The sequence below is a fragment of the Lissotriton vulgaris genome, chromosome 11 (genome assembly GCF_964263255.1).
Source record: "Lissotriton vulgaris chromosome 11, aLisVul1.2, whole genome shotgun sequence".
NCBI classification, from domain to species: domain Eukaryota; kingdom Metazoa; phylum Chordata; class Amphibia; order Caudata; family Salamandridae; genus Lissotriton; species Lissotriton vulgaris.
In genome coordinates this window covers 995,271,667-995,296,750 of record NC_141699.1, presented here as the reverse complement: position 1 = coordinate 995,296,750, position 25,084 = coordinate 995,271,667, and the positions used below count along the sequence as shown (strand labels likewise).

The window sequence follows — 25,084 nt, the reverse complement described above, 5'->3', positions numbered from 1 at the left end:
TGTGGATGCTGGTAGGCGCGGGGTCGGGTTGTGGGCAGGATGGTCAACTCTCCTGGTCCCCGCTGCTCCACTCCAGCCCCGTCCTGTCGTATCATGACCAGGGCTGCCTTAGCCTCAGCCTCCAAGTGGGGTCAGTACAATCCGGCAAGCTTGCACCCAAGAGCTTTGTCTCTCTTCCTCGTCAATGCTGGCATCCGAGCTCTGGGGCTCCCGCCTCTTCGGATTGTGCAATGGCTTCAGGCGAGTTTCGGGTGTCTGGGCCCATGGGGCTCACGAGCTCGCAGGCTCACGGGCTCAGAGGGCTCACGGGCTCAGGGCGCTTCAGCGTTCCAATTGCTCCGGTTAATTTGCAGGTCAGCACCCGTATGGTATTGCTCCTCAGTTGTCGTGTCTCTCGTCTCGCTGTTTCCCTTCTCGCGTCTCACGTTTCCGCCGCTGCTCAGAGTAGCTGCGAGGCGGGGGGGGGGCGCTCTGTACTCCCCCCCCCCCCCCCCCCCCCCCCTGCTCTGGTAGCATCAAATCCGTGTCGCGGCTCACCCTTCTTCTCTATCCGCCATCCGCTGCCTGCTTTAGCCGGGCGCTGGTGTTCGAGTGCTTCAGGCGACTCTGGTTTCGTTTTCCCTGTCAGGCCGCCATTTTGGGCTGCGCGCCTCCGTCTCCACCGGCCAAACTTCCAATCACCAGATCTCGGGCCGTCAGCCAGATATCCGCACCAGAACAGCTTTGAGTGGTCTTAACCCCTCCGATTGTCCCCTGAGTGGGTCAGGGGGGTCCAGGGAGTTTTCGTTGCAGGATAAATACGGGCTCCGTTACGGAGCTCGCGATCTAGGCGGCTTCCATCCGCTGCTCCAAGCCACGCCCCCCGAGCAGGTGGAGTCTCATTATAAGCTCCTCTACCTAGCATCCACTAATTTCTTCATAATTCTGGACAGGGGACCTAATATTAAAATTGTAACAAGGATTCCCTGGGACCAGCTTTTATCAGAACTTTTTTTGAACCATTTCTCACCCTTGATTTTTCACTGACTATTCACTGTATGTTGTATTGTCTTCCCCTCCCTATTGCTCCACCTCCCGTGTTGGGTAAACACGGAGGTGTGTTAGCAGCCCTATGATGAAGCATGACACAGCTTGCTGTGTGTGAGGGCAGTTTTTTAAGCAAGGTGCATTTCCTTTTCACTCAAACTTAGGAACCTATTATCATTAGGATAAATATTTTTCTCCCTCTTCTCTTTGTGATTAAAGTCTGAGCGGGAGGTTGAAGAGGGATTTGATCCTCTCACCCCTCTGTTCTAGTGTGTTCTTTGTTCATCTCAATCCCCAGCATCTTAGGGGCTTTTATTACTAGGTGTGATTGACCACTGCTTCTCTCACCACATTCATAATTTGTATTGGATGTTCCCACCTTCATTTCACACCCTGTTCGCCGATAAAATATTTCACTGGTTTGAAAGCTTTCGTCTTCTGTAGTGTGGCCTCTGGAAAGTCCTGGAATACCTTAATTACTCTGTGCCTCCGCAATAATTGTGTTACTTAGCTCCAAAATAGTGTACCTTGGGCTGAATGTCTGGAGGAGCTGAGGTTGTGTTGGACTAGCTCCCACACCCATATGTTCTATCACTTCAAATATAGGTTCCAACATACCACAGGTTCTATACATATTTTGGGATATTTCTGCCCTTTGTTTCATAGCCCCCCTCCTTTTTGTGGGGAAATAATGGTATTGTTCAGTCAAGACCAATATTCAGGCGAATACTGGTTTCAGGGAGACAAACATTCAAGATCTTTCTGCTGTTTTTGTAAAGTCCTGTTATGTACTTCAAGGAGAAGGGCCGTGCATTTTCATTGGCTCAATGTGTGTTAGTCAATTGTATTCCCCTGAGCCTAAGCTCTGTTTACCAAGTCAGAGATACCCTTGTTGATTTCTCTTCGTTTTGCATCAGTCCCTTTCTAATGGTGCTGATTTCCAGCTTAATGTCTATGAATAAATGTTGCATCAAGCTTTTCACTATTTCGATGCTTTTTGGGTATTGTCCTTCATGGACATTTTTGTCGTCAAGCCTCTGCGTCTGCTGTTTTAAAGGCCCCTCTTTCTTTTTGGAGCTCCCTGCTTTAGCAGCTCTTTTGTAGCCTTCTTGTATTACTCTTGTGACTGCATATATTCATACGTTCACGAAAGCAGTGCTCCTTGTTCTATTAGGAGAATTTAGACACCTGTCTAAATCGCTAGGATGAGTGCAGTGAGAAAATCTGCCTACTTATTCGAGGTCTGTTTGACTATGGACCTGCCCTCTTGTTTATTATTGCTTCTGTCGTTGTTCTTCAGTTATGGGTCCCTAGAGCCAGTGGCTCTTTATTGTATTCCGGTGGTTGAGTCGGAGTGCATGAAGAGATTGCCAGTGACTGTTTCCTACCACCTTAGTGTCTTTCCTTCACAGCTTGGTTGTTGGCTGCACTTTCAGTACAGACCTCCGTTCATGTTATTCCCTCTCATGTTTTTGTGGCAGCACGCCCTAAAGCCTCTGATGGGAGACCGAGGTTTCTATTCCAGACGCCTTCTTTGGCACAGGCCCAGTGGATTACTTCAGCCCCCCAATTAATGACCTTCTGTGTTGAACTCTGTCTGTTATTTAGCTTCTGCCCACTATTGGTTGGGCAACACTGCTCCTAAGTCTTATGGTCATTTTATTGTTTACTGTCTCACTCCTTGGTTCTGTTTTGCCCCACTGCCTCTAACAATCTCTGCTCCCCCGGGCATATTCAAGAAGAATATATGACCTTCTACTGAATCCCAGTCTTCTCCCCTGGTTACACCACTCCAGTCTTAGAACCCCAGAATTCCTCCAATGGGTGATGCACTTTTTCCTTTACTCCACCAATGACCCAGCGCCCGTCCCATCCCAAGATAAGTCCTCCGATCTGATCTCGGCCTGTTGCCCATTTATAGTATGTGCCGCTGCTGCAGTTGCTCAAGCTCCTCATTTCACCTGTTCCGGGAGGCACTGGGAACCTTACTTATAAGATCTTTGAATTTTGTGCTCTGTATTGGGGCTCACTGATTGTGTCCATCAGACCTTGGAACCTGCCACTTGTCTGGTGTCAGAGGAGGGCCCTTCTGCTGTTACCATGGTCACTACTCTCAAGCCTTACCTGCAACAGTCGACATATGTCGTCTTGCAAAACCTCAAGCTCTTGATTTTCTTGGGGTGGCATAGTCGGGCCTTGATTTTCCTACAGCTACCTTGTTATGCACTTGATGTCTGGCACCCAAACTTGTGTGCTGCCGCCAGATTAACTGCCCCGCACCCCATCTGCAGCATCTGTGGCTACAGTAGCGTATGTTTCCCCCGCAGGTCTCCTGACCAAGTCCCCTTGCTCTTAATGCTCATAGGGTGGGCATGGTGACCAGTGATCATGTATCCGAATTAGTCCTTTGAGCCTTTCAACCTCCTTAAGTACAGAATTGTCGGTTTGTGCCTCCTCTTCTTTTAATTCCCCCTTCAGATCTGTCAAAACAGGTATACATCAAAACTGCTTCCCACTCCCGACTGTAAAAAGTTTGTCTAACTGATTATTCACGACTAAGCGTTTCATCTCCATCATCTCAACCATAAAGACCTCATCTGCCTCCAACAGTCTCCAAAGTTCTTCTGGAAGAGTTGAAGGGACTTGAACCAAATACTTGCTTGATCTCACCTACACCATCTACTTGGGTCTGCACACCAGCTGTTAACAGACATTAAACCCTGTTATGCTCCTAAGAGGACACAAACTTTGATTTCCTCTTCGGGTAGGTCCAGAGGGGGTTGTTTACATTTAGTGTCTGCAGTGGCAAAAGGTCCTCCGCGCCCTGTTTTTGGAAGAGACCTGTAGTACGCCAGCTATCCAAAATCGTAATTGTTGTGGCAAGTAAACCATGTGTTTCTTGTTTGCGTGGTAGAATGTACTTTATCTTCTTATTGCCTTGTAAATGTATTATGTTTATCCTTCTTCCTTTTTATTTCTACCCAAGTTATTTAGTTTTTTTTTTATTGCTATATCATTCGTTCAGTGCGAATGCATGCTTTATCTTAAGACAGGCCTCGTGTTGTGTTTTTAAAACTTTATTCACAAATTGATGTCTTGGTTTATTCACATCCTTTGTTTTTAGTTTTCCTAGTTTTAAGGGATGATGGTGATATATGAAATGTTAACAATTCTCCTGCTAAGGTGTAAGACACTCCTGCAGTAAGCAAGTTACCCAGATATGTTGCTAATCATACTTACTCATCACAGATCCCTGTATATATATATATATATATATGAAATCAGCAAATTCAGGTGTTGTACGCTGCATATGAAATGTTTCATGTTGCCAACTGGTTTGGCCAAATGGCCTGTGTGCCCTGGCAAATAGTCAGGGTTGCTGGAAATTGCTGAAAATTTGCAGCTCTAGCTTGCCTATCTATGATCATCCACATCTGTGAGATTTGTAGCACTCATGAGTGTGGAAATGGTGTCACAAGTTCGCCTTTAATTTCATTTGTTGTTCGGTTTTCTCATCTGTATTTTAACTTTCCGACAGGTGGTCAAGAAGAATATGTTTTGTCTTATGAACCCGTCAATCAACAAGAAGGTATGTAAAATCAATAGCACCAAATGTGGTTTTTTTCTTAATTGTAAAAGTATGAAAAATGCTTGGTATTTCTGTATGATTCGAATGGTTATTAAACACAAGTACAAATAAAGTGCATCTAGGAAAATACACTATTACCCACATGCAGTATCACATTTGAACTCCTACATTAGAAAGTGTGTATGAACCAGAGAATGAGAGTACCAGATGAGAGCGTTTTCAAAAATAAGTTGCGATCTTAAGGAGCTCTGTTTACAAACTGACAGAAAACGAATAAATACATGTGTTGAGTTGTGCATCTGTGTTGTCTGTGGCTTGAAAATAACATGTTTATTTTTTAAATCAGTTGGTCCCGGGATATAACTATAGTGTGGTATTCATTGGGGTTCATATGGGGTAACCTACCTGACACACAAGCTGAATGGGAGAAAGAACAAGTCAGGATCATTCATATTTGAGACATCACTCTTAGAAATGGGACCAGGCATGGGGAAGAAGCTTCCTTATGGGAGTTGAATGAGGTGCTCCTTGGTGCACATTAAGTCTATTGGTATTTATTTGTAAATTAAGCTTTCCAACAGAAGCCATGTACATACTAACCTAGCACTACACTAGACCATTTCTGTCTACAGAGTGGTTACATAGAGCTGTTTTTTCCAGATGTGTGGGATGTATTATTAATTAATCTTAAATTTGTATAAAATGCTAATTTAAATGCTACAGAAGAGACAGTGCTAGTGAATTGCATCCCGTCTGCGAAGAATTATGAGCAATCACAGACTTTTTTTTGCATTTCATGAATTTAGTCTAGACACATTGAAAACGGGTATAACTTCTACCCTTGCTCTTTCTTTCTTAAGAAAACTTTCTGGACCTCACAGAATGTCTAGTAATTCAAGTGTGAATGTATTTATGCATTCAATATTTGTATAGAGCCACCCTAGATTAAAGGCAGCAGAACACCAGGACCTAACTGCTGACAGATTATTACTTCTGTTTGCCAACTTCTGTTTGATGTTGTTTAGAAGGGCCCTCTGACAAGTGCAGTTAAATAACAGGATTGAATGCATGAGCACCACTTCTATCATATCTGGCCAATTTTTTGTTATGATACGTTTGACCCAGCTGTTATCTAGTCACAACATGTGGGTCTCCTGGTCATTTACTAGCAGGATAGGAAACTGCTTGATTAGCAATTAGTTTATAACTTTGTGCGCAGGTAGTGGGCACACCTACATAAGTCATACTTGGTACGCTCCTCACCCATGTACTTATTTGTGCCCTTCACTTGTTCCGTTGAACATGGTGACTAAAAACTGGTTCTTCCACCCTCATTTGTTTCCTGCAAGAGCCTTTAATTATTTTGTTGGATGTTTTGTTTATTTTCCTTCTCTTTATTTGCATTTTTATTAACTTTGTTCAGCATGAGTAGCTTATGTAGCAAGTTATGGCTTCAAGCTATGCAGGGTAGTCACTGACCGTTTGGTGCAGCTGCTCCACAGAACATCTGTGCCTCTTGCCTGGGGAACTCTGTGCACCTTTGCCTTTTTTGTACTGTCATCAGTATTGAGTCCCACTGGAACCACCTGCCAGGCATCACTCCCGATGGAGTTGGTGAATTAGACTAGACTCTGTTCTCTGCATTAACCAGCATGTTTGCACTGGAGACCATGCAGACCCATACTGACCAGGTGCTACCATTCTCTCTTTGTCAATCTTTTGGAAGCTTTGTCGAATAAAATCCCATCATTCCTCTAAATATGAAGGTATCTCTACTTTCATGGTGGTAGCCTTGCCTCTTTCGCCGAAGCCTTCACAATTCACTGAGCCGCTGGGGATGGGTTGCATGTCCTCTCTGAGTTAGTAATCAGAAAATGTTTGGAAAATAGGCATTGAGCTTCAAAAGGCTGTCTTTGAGTCTGAAAACCTTGTAATTATGTTTTGGTAATGACTACTTTCCAAATGTTCAAGGTGTTCACTTTCTACATAAAGGAGGCACACTGTCTTGAAACATGGTAGGAAGATCCATTTACCTAACGGTGTCTAACACAGATAAGTCAATGCAATCATATCCATCTTTATACTGCACTTTTGGCGCGTGTTTGATCCATACTCCACATTTTCCCAGATTATGCTAAGGAGATTTTTAAATGTATGATCAACCTAGGCAAGGAGGCACCTGAGATTAAGGAGGCGATGTCCAGCGATCTCATCAATACTGTTGCCAGGAACTTAATTGACCAATCCTGGTACCTGAAGGATGGTACTAGTATTCAGATCCCAATTTAGAGCCACAGAAAGTCATTGCCCTCTCTTTTATGAGAGCTTTTTGTTTCCCTCCATGGACGAAGTGCTCGATGAATTCCAAATGGGTACCGTCACTTTCAAATGATTGAGCGCTGTCCAAGCTTTACAAGTGGCATCATCTCCTGTACTCTAGCCAATAATGCATTGTAGTCTTTCAAGGGCAGAGCGTTCTTTTGTTCCAAAAGCCATTTCAGGAGCCCCTTGCTCTTAAGTTTCCACTCTTCAATTAAAGGTGGAGATACTTCAGTAGAAAGAAAAAATCGTATTCTTCTAGTCTCAGCTGAGAAGTTCACAGTGACTTCCATGGGTACACACACTTCTCCCAGTGCCATCTTAGGGGACCCTCCCATATCTTGTGCTGTGACGGAGACGTTCTCTCCACTTCATTACTCGATCCAGTTTGCCAATGGTGCACGGGTCCTGTCAATGGTTTGAAATGGGTGCACTCTACAGCTTCCGCAGCCTGCCGGCATCCCAGAAACATTCATAGGTGATTGCAAAGGGTCCACCTTTTAGGACTGATGGTATATGTTCTGCCCACACACAAAAAGTAGGCATGGATACATATGTAGAACACCAAGCATCCCTCAGGTCTTAACATCACAGAGGATCTATACACATGCTTGTAATGGGTCACTTCCCTTAGGGTCGTAACTGACAAATTGACAATGCCAATAGGGGATGTATTGAGTCTAATATCTTTTTAGTGGCGTTTTAAATACATATTTATTAATTAATATTTATTACACTTTTAAACTTTTACCTGTCTTGTTATATTTTAACCATGTAATGTATGTACTGTAACAATGTATTTGTTCTTTTAGCCATTATTTAACCATTTTAAGGTTTTTATTGATTGGCGTATTTATGAAACATTGATTGCACATGTATATGTATTTTTACAGGTTATGTTGTTATGATGGGAAAGTTTATGGTTTTCAGGCCACAATGCAACTAGCTGCATGATCTCAAACACAAACCCCCAAGGCTGGGCCACACTCAGGTTTCATGTTAGGGATTACCTTCTGGTATTTATACCGTCATTTTGCACACCTATCCCCAGGGAGAATAAGCAGGAGGCAACATGGGTCACAATAAGTATTTATACCGACATTTAACCCTGACCCTGAACCCTCAAACGCCCACCGTAAAGCTTTGTGAACGTTGCGACCTCAATTTGTATCAACCAATTTGAACAAATGCAATACAAATGACAACGGGGGCTCCGTTGTCACACTTGAGCAGTTCAGACAAAATAAAGTTAAATTATGACTAAATAATTAACTATGAGTCCCAATTGCACATGCTGCCCAAAGCGAATCGACTGCAATTTTTAGCGTTGCACTTTTTACAAACAAACGTAAATTTTAACCAGCACACCCTTATTGCACTAAATCACCGTTTTTTTAAGGCATGGTTTTAAGTATTTAACAATATGTTTAAATTGCACATGTTTTTAACCACTCCAGGCATATTGAATTCAACATTGCTTCACAGAAACATCAGCAAATTTATTTTTAGTTTTCTAGAATTGCAAATTTCTTCTGTTTCTTTTGTAGTTGTAGGCTACAACATGTGATGCAAAATCAATTGTATTTAAACCAATGTCCTATGATAGCCATGTCATGTGATCAACCGCTCGTGTAAGCGCGAAACGCGTCATGGCGACTGAAAACACCGAAGAATAAAATTACTTGCACTTACTTTTGGGTCCGTGTCCGTATTTGCAGCTTGGATTTGTATCTACGCCAATATCGGATTGTCTTGAAAAAGGATATATATATCTATAAATATCTCAAAAGAAACATCCAACTCCAAAGAAGAAGAGGCATGTACTCGAGGTAGGCAGGAATATGGCTCATTTATTGTATTTCAGGTCTCCCTCGACCCCTGAATATATATATATATATATATATATATATATATATATATATATATATATATATATATATTCAAAAATAACAGGCTGACTAATTAACCAGTGTGTGAACAAGAGTACACAGTACTCGAAACGCGTAGTCGGAAAGGTCTTTAATAAACTTAACATCTTGCCTGAAGTCGTGGGGTCAGTTTCCTTCTTTCGCCACGCTGTCGGCGTGGAGGTTTGTGGATTTGCTGTGCACAAATATATATATATTTATTCACTTAAAAAACCATAGGTTTCAGGCCTTACATAGTTAGGAATTAGCATTTAAAAAACCATTGAAGGAGCTACGCTAGTAACCAAGATGGCCGCATAAACTCCCGGCTCCGCCAGCAACTCGTATATCCTGCAAACTATCCTGACTTCACACCGAACTCCCGTATGTATGAGGAGTAACTGACTCTGAAGGCGCAATCCCGAACTTTCTATCATACCGGGTGACAGAGATACGCCGTGTTTTATTCTTGGCCTACCCCGGAGCGGAAGCCGGGGCCTCGATTTCCAACCCATCCGGGCTGGAATTGAACAACATCGGCTGTGAACCCTGGGCTTTGTCCGGTCTCCCGAACGGAGATATAATCTTCCTGTTTTTGACGGCGATTTTATATCCTGCCTGCAACACACACGCTACTGCGTGTCACATCGTTTGCTGCGGCCCCGTATCCTACGTCTGGAGACACAGTAAGCTTGTCGTGGGAGTGAGGACGGGAGCCCTGCTCAGCGGCAAAAGAGTAACGTCGTGAGGTGATAGCGCCCGTTGCTGGTGTCCGCTCCAGATTTGCTTGCTACCCCGGAGAAGCCGGCCTCCGGGGTTTGCATCCTGATCTGTGGCTTGCGAGGGTAGATGGAGGAGACAGAAGGCTCGCCACCGCTGCACGCCGTAATGGCGGCCATTAGAGCGCTCCACTCACAGATCACCGTCAACTACCAGGCACTGTCGGGAACAATGGACGATCTTTGCCGGAGACCGGACAGCGGCTTTTTGCCATCATTGCAGCCAGCGTTGGCGCCAACGGAACATTGTATATCCGACTTCGAGGTCCCCGTGCAGACGCCGGATCCCTTTGGCGCTGCGGATTCCTATACTACGGATCGCGCATCCATGAACATTGTCTGCGTCCCCTGCTTGAACCCTATCTCGCCGAATTTCTCTATGGACAACCTTGACTGCCTTAACAAGATCACCTGTGACTATTGGAGAGTTTCATCATTCTGCCATGTTTTTTCTCGCATGCTTTGTACGGATCGTGGACTCTTATCCTTTACTTCGCTTGTTCGTATTGACTTGAATTTTCATGCAAGCATTATCGCTCTCACTGTTGCTGTGGCCTGAGTTATAAGTGCTCCAGTGAATATTCATACTGGCCAGGGTTAACTTGTGGGGCTTTTCAGGATACGGGACAACAATTTACTCTGCTGTTGGGATTGTGACCTGTTAACTGCGGGAGTCGGGTGGTATGTTTGGTGCTTCCCCGGATTGATAGTGTATTTCGCTGCATTTCTTTAGAACTTGTTCCGGGGGGGTCGCATCTGGTGGGGGATATCCGGGAGTGTGTTTTTCTGTTTCTCCTCCTCCGCTACTTTCTCCCTTTGGGGATGCTTCGGGGCGACAGGCACGCTGCTAGTGGGTTAGGCCGTAGCCATTGCAGGGGTGCAGGGTGGTGGGAGGGTTTGTTATTTTGCCTTTGGTTTGTTCTATGGCCCCTTTTTTTTCTCTCTCTTCTCTCTTTCGGGGTTCCTCTGTGCGACAGGCGTGCTGCTAGTGGGGTAGGCCGTAGCCATTGCGGGGCGGGTGTGAGGGGGGTTTGTTATTGTGCCTTTGTTGTGTTCTGTGGCCCCTTTTCTTTTTCTTTACTTGCAGGGTCCGGTAGCGATAACATTCGGTTTCATCCTGAAGTAGATGAGTGGGCGGGGTCTGGGGTGGGTGGCTGCGATGATAGATAGGTAGCTTTGTTCTTTACTCCTAGGGAACTAACTGGCGCTTGCATTTATATTGTTGATCTATTTTGATTCACGACTACCTTTAACACCTACCCGCATTTTTGTACCTCCGAGTGTGTAGTTCCGGATATCCTGTATTTTCTTCTTTATCTCATTTTTTGGGGGGGTTAAATATAAAATGAAACCTTCTCATATCCTTGATTCGCAATGATTCTGATACACCGTCTATCCTTTACCGCTGCAAGACCCGTGGGTTGTCAGCTGAATAGCTGGGTTATTGGCATTACTGATCAGTGTTACATACCTGTGGTGCCGGCCCCTGCTGTTGCAGGGCTGCTCTTGTATCTTGTGTTGAACAATATAATAAAGGTTTTCCAAAAAAAAAAACATTGAAATTGCTCCTATATAGTTAGTTGTACTAACTATATTTCGCGCACCCGCAATCTACTGCTGATGATGTCACTTATTACATCATTCATGACATGGTCAGTGACATCACTGATGACATCACTCAAAGAAGGAAACAAATTAAAATTAATGGAAAAACAATATAGTAATTTGATGAAAAAACTAAGAAGCAACTCCAACCTGATAATCAACAAGGCAAATAAGGGGGGTAATACAGTTATCTGGCCCCGGAATCTGTATACGGAAGAGGGGGAAAACCATCTAAGTGACACCACGTGTTATAGGAAGGGCAGTTTTAATGACATTAAGTGCCTCAAAGACACCATACACAAGGAATTAAATCAATGGAAGCGCGAAGGATTAATGAGTAAACAAGAACATGCTTTTTTTTTAATGATTTCCCAGTTACACCCTTCTTTTATTTGATTCCTAAAATCCATAAGCAAATTTCCCCTGTTCCTGGGCGACCTATCATCTCCGCTCAGGGAAGCTTATTGGAATCTGTTTCCAGATATGTGGATCATTTTTAGCATGAATATGTGGAAGCCTTACCATCCTTCATCAAGGACACTGGACATTTCCTCTCTAAAATCAATGGTATAGAATGGGAAAGTGAATTTGTGCTTTTTGCTCTAGATATAAACTCCCTATATACCAGTATATCTCATGTGAATGGACTTAATGCCGCAAAATTTTATTTGGGGAAAAGTAGAATTGCATATAGTCAATATAGCACTATGCTACTTAGAATGCTATAACTGTGTTTGAATAACAACTACTTTTTGTTTAACCCCTTCGCTGCTCATGACGAGCTCAGCTCGTTATGAGGCACGGTTGAGCTGTGCTTATGACGAGCTAAGCTTGTCATGAATAATGGTATTCAAAGAATATCAGCACAGGAGGGGAAAACCATTAGCAGCCAAGGTGTTAACAAAGAGATTTATCAACAGTTGAGGGGAGTGGCTATGGGGGCATGCTTCTCCCCCCACCTATGCATGTTTACATGTAGAGTGGTGGGAGGAGCATGTCCTTATGGGTGAACTCGCCAGTTTATTCCCCAATTGTATAGTGCATTTCTGGCACTTCATTGATGATATCTGCATGGTGTGGAGGGGCTCGGTGGAATCGGGCCACTGAATTTGTCAACAAAATTAATGATAACCAACTTAATTTACGATTCACCTCCCAAATTAGCACCAATCGGATTCAATTCTTAGATGTAGAAAATTACATCTCTGAAGGTACCCTGCAGACCCAACTTCATAGAAAACTGACAGTGGGCAATGCGATATTGCACGCCAGTAGTTCGCATCCTAAACGTCTTGTCAGAAGCATCCCCTATGGGGAGTTTCTGAGGATGCGTAGGATCTGCAGCTCGGAGGCAGATTTGGAGAGATTCCAGAATGAAGCTTTCATGATGTAATATGTGACATCAGCAGTGGATTGCGGGTGCGCAAAATATAGTTAGTACAACTAACTATATAGGAGCAATTTCAATGGTTTTTTAAATGCGAATTCCTAACTATATAAGGCCTGAAACCTATGTTTTTTTTAAGTGAATATATATATATATATATATAATATCACTTAACCTCAGTTCCCAATGCGCAGTTGCGTTAGCAGACGCAATGAAAAGCAAAGCACGAGCACGGACCAAAATTCGGTTCTTCTTTTAAGTAATTATTTTGCTTGTCGGCTTCTTAACGTTTCGGCTCCCTTGAGCCTTGTTCACATGACGGCGAGATTGTGTGAGGAGTGAGAATTTAAAGTGCCAGTGCTACAATCCAATTGGGCCACAACAAATTGACATGGTAAATAGACTGCTAGTACACTCAATGTAAAATACACAGAATCTGTACAATTAAAATAAGCAGTAAAACACTAAAAATAATACTGGTGAAATACCTAGTAATTTATAAATAGCGTTAAAATAATGCCATTATTCACATATAGTCAAGGACATAAATGACATAAAATATATCATGTTATGTAAAAGTCACTTGCTATGGACATTGTACAATATTGGGATAAATCCCCTAACCATATTCAAAGCAGGGCCGATAGAGATAAAACGAGTGAAAGTGCAGAGTGCAAATATACATATATACACATATATATATATATATATATATATATATATATATATATATATATATATATATATATATATATATATATATATATATAGACACACACTCTTTAAAGAAAAAGCGTGAAGAACTCTGTTGCATTTTGAACATTGTGAATTTTTAGGATGTGAATAATTTCCTTACAACGCAGAATTTCAAGATGCTAACTTTGATTTGGATCTTTGTTTTTATAGTTAGTTTTATTAGGTTTTAAAGTTTGTCAGCATTTAAAAACGTACATTACTTATAGATTACAGAATACAGTATCTGTTGACATAAAAGATATATACAAAGAAGAATGTAATTTATACAGTATGCAAGTTTCTTGGTTACAAAATAATCTGTTGGCCTTTCAAAACTTCTATGAAATCTCTTCCTATTCACTATAAATCAGTACCATACATCATGGTTTACATGTTTGTTTGATTTTGTGAGGCAATAGAAGCTTCCCCCTCAGGTATCTTATCTTATTCCGGTTGCATTCTCATCCTTATTAAATGTTTTTTTCTAAATGCATGAATCCGTGTTGGATTGCCGGTTGATAGCTCCACACAATCTAGCAATGGCGTAAATCACAAAATCTTTTGGTATATTTAGGTGGAGAGTTGCCATTCCAAATGACTAGCAACAGAAGTTTGGCCTATCTCTCTATGGGACCTTTGGTCAGATCTAATCTGGGAATGGGTGTGTGCCTGGGACACACCCAAATAATGTAATAGCAGAAAACGTTTTATCCACAGCCTGTAGGACACTAGTCAGTGCAGGCTCTGGCAAGCTTCAATAATTAGACTTGACTTTAATGTGTTCTGTGAAGTAACTTGATCTGAAAAAAATCAAACCCCTGCCGTGATTTCAATCTCATTAGCATAATGCAGGGTCATCTTCCCAGTTGACCTCTTTTATTTCCAACAAGTCTCTTTCCCAATTTTCTTTAAATTTCTGTAATGTGATAGGTATGTTTTTGTCTTATAAATGATGAAACCAAAATTGTAATGCTTCTGTTAATACCGGTTTTCCAGCGAGAAGCAGTAATGTGGATGCATAAAGGCCACATTTGTGCCCAAAGCATGGCTGAATCACAAATATAGGACAACCTTGTATAGGAGAGCGATGTTCTCTCTAGCAGTTGTTCAAAATATTTTAACCCATTTTGATCCCCCAACATTTCCCATTGTAGTTGTAGTGATTGTCCCATTTTTCGAAACATGTCAAAAGTGATACTATAGGGATGTCAGTTACTAAGTGGACGGTACATTTTGTCATGACGTCATTGAAGCCAAGGCTTGAATTTGCAGCTTGCCATGTCTTCACTACTGATAACTTATTCATATAAGCCTCTTAAGTGCCTGTTGCTATGAGGCTAGGATGTAAACCGCACTCCCATCCATTGTCTGTCTGCCTGCCCTAAGAAAAGTCTTCCTGCAGCTAAAATGTCCAATCATTTAACAATGCCAGTTGTACTGCCTGTTAGCATTCATGGACATCTGGTAGAGCTATGCCACTTTCATACACCCCTTAGTAAAGCGTGCACGTAGAAATTATAGAAAGGCAACCTTGCAGTGAAACTTATAGAATTATGCATCCCAAATTTAGAAAAAACTTCTCTGATAGTGGTTAAGGCATATTTTAAAGTATGTGTTGAAGCTCTGAAATCATTCTCTTTTTAAAAAGAGCAGTGGAGCCTAAGAAAGAAATGGATAGTTTCCGTCAGAGTCATAGATCTTCCCTATATTTGTTTAGCACACTATAAAGTTGTAGGTTGAAGGGTTCCTGCTTCTACATTACTGCCTCCCAATTGTTCCTATCACCCTCTGGTTGTGTGGGAAAGAGGTGCAGGTTGAAGGATTCCTGCTTCTACATTACAGCCTCCCAATTGTTCCCATCACCCTCTGGTTGTGTGGATAAGGGCAACTCTGCTGTAAATTCCATAACATTAATGTATTCCCTCCTGAAGTTACCAAATAAAGGTCCTAAAACTAATTAGCAAAGCAGTCCACAGTTTCGAAGTTTCCCCCAATGTATTCCCCATAACCATTGTCTGTCTCGGTTACCCATCCTTCTCCTTCTTGTCTTTTACTAATTCGTTTTCCTGCTTTATTTCCCACCTTATAGAGCCATTTTGTGTGGCTTTATATCAGATCCTTATTCTAGTGCAACACTGTTTTCCAACCTTTTAGTTTGTCAATCCTCCACTGTTAAGTCATCACTGACTAGATACTCCTTTTCTAATGTGTAGGTCTGCATCCACACTGGTGGATGTTAATATTCAGTTTTTCTCCAGTATTGGGGTGTCTTTCATAGATTAATTTGCCGGAATCATTCCCCGTCGTCGGAATGGGAGTCCCACGGTACATAAAAAAGCAATAATATGCAATAATATCCTTTTAAAAACTTGGTGACAACCAACCAAGAAGTAAAGTAGCCCCAGCTACCAGACAAAAAACTTCCACACTCATGACTTTCCTAGTCATTTTGTATAGACCAAGCTGCAGCCAATCAGGCGACAGCACCCACCAGAATGTTCTCCCCAGAGGCTCAGGCTCTGAGAATTTCTACCGCACGTCGTGTGAAGGGAGTCTCCCTGAGCTCTGCTCAGTTCTTCTAAAGTTTCTCAGGATTTCTTTAGTTTAGGATGTCTTCCTCTAAGAAATCTTTATTCAGGTCTTGTGGTAAGCTCCACCTTTTCTCAGAAGATCCCCACAAGAAATGCATTTACTGCCTGTACCCGGACCATCAGGTGAAGGACTGCAAGATTTGTAGGACCTTCCCTCAAAAGACCCTCCGGGACAGAGAGGGCCGCTTACTTCTGTGGCTACTGAAGCTCAAGGATCATGAGGATCCACTATCTGAGGTAGGCAGTATTGCCTCTGGATCTACTACAGCTTCTAGTAAGAGAGCTGATGAGGAGGTATTATCTTCTCCTAGGGCCAAGGTTGTGAGGAGACGGCAACCTTCTAGGGGGTCAGAGAAGCCTACCACCTCTAAGGCTATTCCCCCTGGTAAGAGCAAACCTTTGCCATCAACGCCCCGGAGGAGAAAATCGACCAAGATTTTACCTCAGAAATCATCATCTGAGAAGACTTTGCCTCAGAAGAAGACCCTATCGTCGACGATGCCGCCGACAGTCCCTTCGTCTACGAAGCTTCCCGCTGACGCAACATCTACATCTACGGTAACATTTTCTTCACCTAAACCTGAAATGATATTGTCGACGGCGTCTTCTCCGTCGACAATGGTCTGTCTCAGTAAGACCTATCTCGTCGGCGAAGGAATCTACACCTGCCATCCTCGGCGCCCCGTTGATGTCAAAATCTAAGAAAACTCCGTCGACGACGACATCGTCGTCGACGGTCACTTCATCGTCGTCGTCAAAGACCTTCTCGACGTCGACGAAGCCTGCATCGTCAACGGTCAAATTGTCGACGAAAACTTCCCTCTTGTCGACGTTGTCATCGTCGGGGCTTATGCCTCCGTCGATCGGTCCGTCAACGGTTCCTCCGTCGACACCACAACTATCTACTTGTACGACAATGCAAGTTTCGTCACCATCTACGGTATTTACATCTACGCCGCCTACGACGAAGCCTTCCCTGTTACAAAGGCATGGTTCAGGACTAGAACCTTTATCTCCATTGCGCCTGTCACCTCGTACAGTACCTTTACAGGTCCCTGAAAAATTGCTGGATTCAGAGGACAGTGATGAAGACTGATTTGGATGGTATGTTTGGAGCAGCTACAAGTCCTCAGAACTACTCATCAAATACCAGGAAGAGGATCAAGATGATCCACCTTCACCTGAACAGGTGGCGTCACCCATCACTAGTATTCCAACAGCCCTGATGCCTGTGACATTGTTGACTAATCTTCAGCACATGCTCAATTATTATTACCGGCGTTTCCCGCCATCTGAGTCAGTGGATTCGGTACCACCTACACCTGTGGTTCAAGCTTCCACATCCGAATGCAAGTCACCAACACCTCGTTCACCAGAAGCTTCTCATCAACCTGAGGAACATCAATCAGACAATGAGGAGCGAGAGGAAGGTGAAGTGGATGACAGATCCTTGTTGTCGGAGTGGGATGACTATCAAATCCAGACACCTTCTCCTTCGCCTCCAATTCCTGCTGATTCACCTCCAGTGGACATTAGGGGTTTTCACCTTCTTATGGAAAGAGCGACTCAATGTTTCCATATCTCCATGGAAACTACGAAGGAGGAATGTTTCCTCTATGACTTCAAGGACCAGCCGAGGAGACCAGTAAAGACAATTCCAATTATTGATTTCATATGGAAAGAGGGCCTTAAGGTGATGTCTACTCCTGCATCTATCCCGCCAGTATTACCACGTATAGATAAAAAATATAAGGCTCCGGAAAAGACCCCAGCTTGCCTTATTGGTCACCCCTAGACAGATTCGGTGATTGTACAAGCTGCACAAAAGAGGTCCAGAAATCCTTCATCGCTGATTACAGCCCCGCCTGATAGAGATGACAGGCGTCTAGATTCTACTGGGGAAAAAGTATCTACGAAGGCAGCGACAATGGTCCGGGCGGCTAACTCCTTGGCCATTCTGGGCTGTTACGACCGGCAAATATGCTTCCTGAACCTGCTAAATCTGAAGCTCTCAAAATACTGCAGGAAGGAGAGAGAACCTCAGCCGAGATTATAGACTGTAAGGTGGATGCGTCTTCTACGGGATTCAGACAGCTAGCAGGGGCTGCCGTCCTACGGTGACAGGGCTGGCTTAAGGCGACTTCTTTTTGCCATGAGGTGCAAGCGAAGGTGTTGGATATGCCCTTCGATGGGGAGAATTTGTTTGGCTCGCTGGTAGAAGACGCCTTGCAAACAATTAAGAAGGACACAGAAACAGCCAGATCCCTTGGCACTTTACAGTTTCGAAAGCCGCCCTTTCGGGGTGCGAGAGGACGTGGATCGTCCTCTAATAGAGGAAGTTATGGTCAACACTCTTCCTGCAGGTCTTATCAAGGGAATCCGCGCTACCAGTCCCAGCGTTACCAATCTTATGGCCAGCGCAACACCACTTACTCCCAGAATAAGAAAAAGCCGGCCTACCACGGAAAAGATTCCAATAAGAGGCAATGAGTATTACCACCTGCCACCGCTACTGCCACAGTCCCATGTAAAGATTGGAGGAATAATCTCAAAGTTTTACTCGAGTTGGTCCTCAATAACATCGGACAAGTGGGTCCTAGACATTGTGGCCAGGGGCTTTGCTCTCAAGTTCGTAAAATTTCCTCCAAATGTCCCTCCAAAAGGACCACCTCCAGCTCATCTCAAAGAGTTGTTTTCCCAAATCAATCTGATGTTACAAAAAGGAGCAATCGAAAAAGTCCCTCAAGGACAGAGAGGAACAGGATTCTATTCAAGGTTCTTTCTCATAAAGAAAAAATCCGCAGAATGGCGTCCGATCCTAGACATTCATTCCCTCAACAAGTATTTGAAAAAGCTATTGTTTCGGATGCTATCGCTTCAGGAAATACTGCATCTTCTTTCGGCAGGAGAGTACATGGCCACCCTGGACCTTCAAGATACGTACTTCCACGTTCCCATTTTACCCCGTCACAGGAAGTTTCTGCGTTTCAGAGTGGCTGGCAGGGATTTTCAGTTCAAGGTCCTCCCCTTTGGGCTACGATGGGAACCCAAAGTGTTCACAAAGGCCTTTGCTCCGGTAGCAGATTTCCTCCGGCTGGAGGGAATTCAAATATTTCCCTACTTGGACGATTGCCTTATCAAGGCGAGTTCCTTCTCAAACACAAACATCCATGTACAACGATGTCTGTCTCTCTTCCAGTCGTTGGGACTCTCTATCAATCTCAACAAGTCACACCTTGTTCCGTCCCAGAAACAGGCAATCTTGGGAGCTACCTTGGACACACATCTGGTCCGTGCTTTGACATCGGACGAAAGACAAGAAAGGATACAAAACATGGCTCAAATATTGCTGTCCTGAAGGTCAGTTTCAGTCCGACAGTTCAAGTCTTTTCTGGGAATGATTTCTTCTTGCATCCCGTTGATTCCAAATTGCCGCCTCAGAATGAGGCCTCTGCAGGAAGAACTCAACATTCAATGGCTGCAAGTCTCGGGTTCAATCGAGGATCTCATTCACATCACTCCTCGGATGCGAGAAGCTTTTCTCTGGTGGATCCAAGACAGAAATCTGCAGGAGGGATGTGCGTTCCTTCAAGACGCACTGAGTTACACGATTACCACAGATGCATCTCTCAATGGTTGGGGAGCACATCTTCAGGGGCTGAAGGTCAGCGAGAGTTGGAGTCCTCCAGAAAAGGCCAGGCACATCAACATGCTGGAGCTAAGAGCCATCTCAAATCCTTTTGAGCAATCATCCAAGGGACCACAGTATTGGTTCGCACAGACAACACCACAAGTATGCACTACTTAAACCGGGAGGAACAGCGTCGGCTCTTCTATCTCAGGAAGCCCAAGAAATATGGACATGGGCGATACAACACAGGATCAATCTCTTGGCTGTTCATGTACCGGGAATTGCAAATGTGCTGACGGACATCCTCAGCAGATCAACGGTGTCCATCCACGAATGGGAGCTACATCAAGTAACAATGGATCAGATCTTCCAACAGTGGGGTCATCCCGATCTAGACCTCTTTGCGACCAAGAAGAACAGCAAATACATGTTCTTTGAAAGCTGGCATCCCCACAGAGACTATCAGGGGAATGCTTTTTCGATCAACTGGTCTCAAATATACGCTTACGCTTTTCCTCTGATCCCGTTGGTTCCCAGGGTTCTCCTGTAGATGAAGAGAGAACCATATCACCCATACTCTTATCGCCCCCAGGTGGCCTCGCCAATACTGGTTCACCGGACTTCTTCTCCTCTTGGAGTGCGAACCAATACAGCTTCGACCAATACCGAATCTCCTCTCAATCGAGAATGGGCAGCTTTGCCATCCGGATCCGGCCTCTCTAAAATTAGCAGCTTGGCACCTGAACACCTTGAATTCGCACATCTGAATATCTCTGCGGATTGTAAGGAGGTGCTAGCTAAAGCACGAGCTCCTGCAACGATAAAAACATACGGACTTTAATGAAAAAGGTTCTGCATTTGGTGTCAATCTGCTGGGATTCACCCTTTGCAGGCTACGCCGGATCAGATATTGCCTTTCTTCTTACAAATGGCAAGATCAGGTTTATCTCATGCAACGTTGAAAGTTTTTCTAACGGCCATTTCAAGATACAAACAAGATGGCACCACCTCTCTTTATTCTTCAAGAATAATACAACAGGGGGGAGGAGCCAAGCTCGCAGCCGTGATGGCCGCCCTGTAGCTTGGCTCCGCCAACCTTCCTGCCTAAACGCATATCCTGATCTTCATTCTGCCCCGAGGCGACACACTCGGCTAGAAATGGAAAGGTGAAACAATGCTCGCACTCACCGTCTGTCCCGGGGGGCTCCTGTGTGCTGCGGATCTGGAGTTATGCCCTTGCTTGGTCCGGGGCCTCCGCGGCGTGCAGACCGGGGACTTGCCTGTGACGGACGGCCAGAGTGAGGGTGTCGGCGGCGGCCCCTGGTGGAGGAGAGGGGTCGGCTGAAGAGGCCGTTGTGCGGTTGTGCCGGTGGCGACTGACTGGGCCCGGTCTGGCGGCCTGGGGGCCCTGTGGTAGGGCGCGGCCCGCCGTGGATGGGGGTAGACCGTGCAGGAGGCATGCCCCCCCTTTGTTGCCCTGTCCGGATTCGGCGGGCGGCGTCCGTGGGACGGTGGCGCTGGCGGTCCCCATTTTTGGTGGCCCTCCTTTCTGCCCCCAGGTTGCCATTTCTGGGGCTCGAGGGGACTCCAGCGGTGGGCCTTGCTTGAGAGCCCACTCCAGAAGTTGAGGCGCGGAGAGTCACGGCTGAACTTGCAAGATGGCGACCGGCGCCCTGAGTCACAGATCTACTCGGACTGGCGAACCTGGGTCGCTGAAGTGCACGAGGGCCGGGTCCTGTGAGCGTGAGCCCACGATTGGTGATGTCCTTGGCGCCCTACATTCTTTACGTGAGGCCATGGTCTTCGGCGCCGTTGTGCGAGATAATAGGTCTGCCGCCATATCTGTTGGGCCGTCCCTCATGGATGCGGCTCGACTTCGAGTGTGTGCTGCTTCGCCCCCCTCGGCTGCTGCGAGGAGTGCTGCCGCCGTGCATCTACAAGACTGTACGCCTGCGGCCCTGAATCTCCAGGTAGCTTTGATTGTGGCGGGCGCGGGCGTGGGCCCCACGTCGGGGCCCGTTCATGCCCGAATGACTGGGGAGCGAGGTGGATGCTCGATTCGAACTGCTTTGGTGTGGTAACGCTGTTACCTTGCGGGGGAGACCTCGCTTTCTTGGGCGGCGAGACTGCACCCATACTATTTGCTGCTCCTGATGTTGCTATTGGAAAGTCTAGACTGTCGCAGCCATTGCTTGCTTTGCCGTTTGATACTGGGGTCCTCTGGTTTACACCCTTGGCCTGATTTGTTCCGATCCTGTGTCCATTCCACCTCAAACTATTTGCTGCCCACTACTCTATTGCGCATGATAGCTATGATCAGGAGAGGACAGGGGTGAGCCGGACTGGACCCGGCGGACTACTGGTTAACGGATGTAGATGAGGAATGCCCGCAGCCGCGACAATGTGGCCGATTCCTTCGAATGTTTCTGATACTTGAGGCTGTGTCGATCTCACTTTGATGTGGGTTTCATATGTGTGAAGGCGGGGGGTAGGGGCCGAATGACTCAATTGCAGTTCTCCTCTCCCACTGGTTCTTTTTCCCCTTTTTTTCAGTTTTGCTTCTTTTCTCACTATCTAATTTTCCTATATTTCGGGTTTCTATTTAGGGCGACAGGCATGCTGCTGGGGGGGTGGGCCGTAGCCTTCTGCAGGGGTGCAGGGTGGGGCGGGTGGGATGGGGTTTCTTTACTGTTCGTTTTTCTTTTAGTTCTATGGCTCTTTTGTATCCCTTTATCGGGACGCTGTGTCTGTGCGTGTCTCCCATGGTGTGATGGCTGGTGGGGATGGGGGATGACTTGCTTGCTTCTACGGTATTGATTGCACATATATCATGACTTGCACACCCTAACCCCGATAGCGGGTCTCTCAACCTTGTGCGCTTTTATCGCTGTGGGGCGCGTGCAGCAGCGCGGCGTTCTTTCTTTCCCTCTTTTTAATATCCTTTCCTCCCCCCCTTCCCTTCCTTTTTATTAATTTGGGTTAGTATAGGGGATGAATATAACTAGGCCGCTGCTCTGGTTCCTCTGTTATGTACTAGCATACATTTAAGGGGTCGACGGGTGCGTGATGGGTCACGGTGGGGACTGTTTTGAACTGGGGCGTCTACAAGTTGATTCCTGTTAACCGCTGCTATTACCCGTTTTTACCGATGCCCTTTTGTCTTGATGTTTGAAACGTGGCCCGCCAAGGGAACTTAGACGACTAAAAGTTGCAACTGATCCTGCTATACTTCCTATTATATTATAAAATTAACCTTCTTTAATGCTGCTTCCGGCGGTCATATTCAGCCCTTTAATATTTGATCGCTTGCTTGTACAACGCTGGGCGACTGCCGGGAAATCTCATTATTGTCTCTTGTACTTTCATAATGTGTCGTGGCTGGCCTGATTGGTTGTAGGCCGTATATGTATGATTCCATCTGCACAATAAAGGTTTTCAAAAAAAAAAAAAAGAATAATACAACAGTTCTTTAAAGGACTATTCAGAATGTTTCCTCCTGTACGTCGTCCACCTCCTTCATGGCATCTTAATGTAGTGTTAGTGCAGCTCATGCGCCACTCATTTGAGCCAATTCACAAGGTGGATTTCAAATTCCTTAAATGGAAGGTATCTCTTCTGCTGGCATTTACTTCATCCAGAAGAGTCCGTGATGTTCAAGCCTTCACAGTCAAGTCCCCGTTCTTGCAATTTACATCCAATTCTGTGATACTACTTACAAACCCAAGGTTTATGCCTAAGGTGCCTTCCGATTTTCACCTGAACGAACCACTTATCTTAAAGACTTTTTTTCCTGATCCGCAATCCCCTGCAGAGCGGGCAGTGCATACCCTTGACATCAGAAGATGTTTGAAATTCTATTTGCAAAGGACCTCGGTCATCCGCAAATCTGATCAACTGTTTGTTGCCTATGGAAAGATGCGACAAGGACAAGCAATGTCTAAACAAACCATAGCTAGATGGATTTCAGCAGCTATTGACTTTTGCCATATACAAGCGGAAAGACCTTTACAGACCACGCCAAGAGCTCATTCTACGAGAGCTGTTTCTTCCTCGACTGCTCTCTTTGCTGGAGTTCCCCTTCAGCAGATCTGCAGAGCAGCGACCTGGTCCAGCAGACATACTTTCACCAAGCATTATTGCTTGGATGCTACCAGCGAGGTTGATTTTTCAGTGGGTCAAGCGGTTCTACGCAATCTTTTCAGATAAGGTGAGCCTCTATTTTCCCTCCTCTGTACTGCTTTCAAGACACATATTCCATGCCTATTATTGAATACATTCTCATGTGATTGCAAGTTGATTCATGCATATATGAAAGTTGGCATTTTATTAGGTAAATGTATATACTGGCTATGTACAAACTATGCTACAAATGGCGTCTTCCAAGCATTATTTTGGTACTACTATCTACTCTGATTCAGGCATGTGAATCTATGAAAGACAACCCAATACTGGAGAAGAACAATAGTTACTTACCTGTAATCTGTGGTTCTCCAGTATTGGTGTCTGTCATAGATTCACATGCAACCTGCCCACCTCCTCTCAGAGGCTTTAGGCTTGGGAAGTTTTAGCTTCACTCCTGTGCGAGAAAATCTGAGAGCCTGAGCCTCTGGGGAGAACATTCTGGTGGGTGCTGTCGCCTGATTGGCTGCAGTTTGGTCTATACAAAATGACTAGGATAGTCATGAGTGTGGAAGTTTTTTCTCTGGTAGCTGGGGCTACTTTACTTCCTGGTTGGTTGTCACCAAGTTTTTCTAAGGATATTATTGCATATTATTGCTTTTTTATGTACCATGGGACTCCCACTCCGACGACTGGGAATGATTCAGGGATGTGAATCTATGAAAGACACCAATACTGGAGAACCACAGATTACAGGTAAGTAACTATTGTTTTTTTAAGGCCTGTCATGGTAGATATTCACCACCTTCTAATCATTACTTTGTAGGGTGGGACACCCACAGGGTGCATTTGTTATGACCGTTTCAATGTGATTTTAAGAAACCGTGATCAATGGCTTCTCTCAGTCTGCTTACTAGTTTTCTATCCCCCCAAGATGTTAATCAAATTTTCATCTAGGTTGATTGTTATGTTGCATGCTGCTGAGCACCATACACTGTGGAAAATGATTTGAGGTACCTTGTGCCAGAAACCCTGTTTTAGTGAACCTGTGTAGAAGAGGCCTCTGGGTGATGTAATCATTTATGCGGTAGAATACATTTTGGGAAGTAATAAAAATGTTGTCTTCCCCCTGAGTTTGTTGGTCTTCACACATCCCAATGTGTAAATAAACTGTCCTTAGTGGGAGGTCCCTGTTTTTATGGCAGTGTCTTTCAAAAGAGAGTTCATAACTGGATACTCAGAGAGGCCTTTGATTCACAGTCAATCACCCTTTAGACTTCGTTTGCCCCCCGCCTCTTCAAGGCAGAACATGTCCTCTTCACAGTCATCAATTTTGGAAACTTGAAACAAATTACATTGTTTAAGAACTTACTTGGTTACTCAGCACACAGATCTG

The 25,084-nt window shown here is 44.7% G+C and overlaps 1 protein-coding gene across 19 annotated transcripts in view; it reads left to right on the top strand.

Moving 5' to 3' along the window:
- DLG1 (discs large MAGUK scaffold protein 1) overlaps positions 1-25,084 on the top strand; it is a 1,304,904-nt gene that overhangs the window by 1,203,800 nt on the left and 76,020 nt on the right. For all 19 annotated transcript variants that reach the window (XM_086944257.1, XM_086944255.1, XM_086944253.1 and 16 more), the window contains one exon: positions 4,565-4,615. In XM_086944257.1, the coding sequence (XP_086800383.1) occupies positions 4,565-4,615 (51 nt within the window). The remainder of the gene's footprint in view (positions 1-4,564; positions 4,616-25,084) is intronic.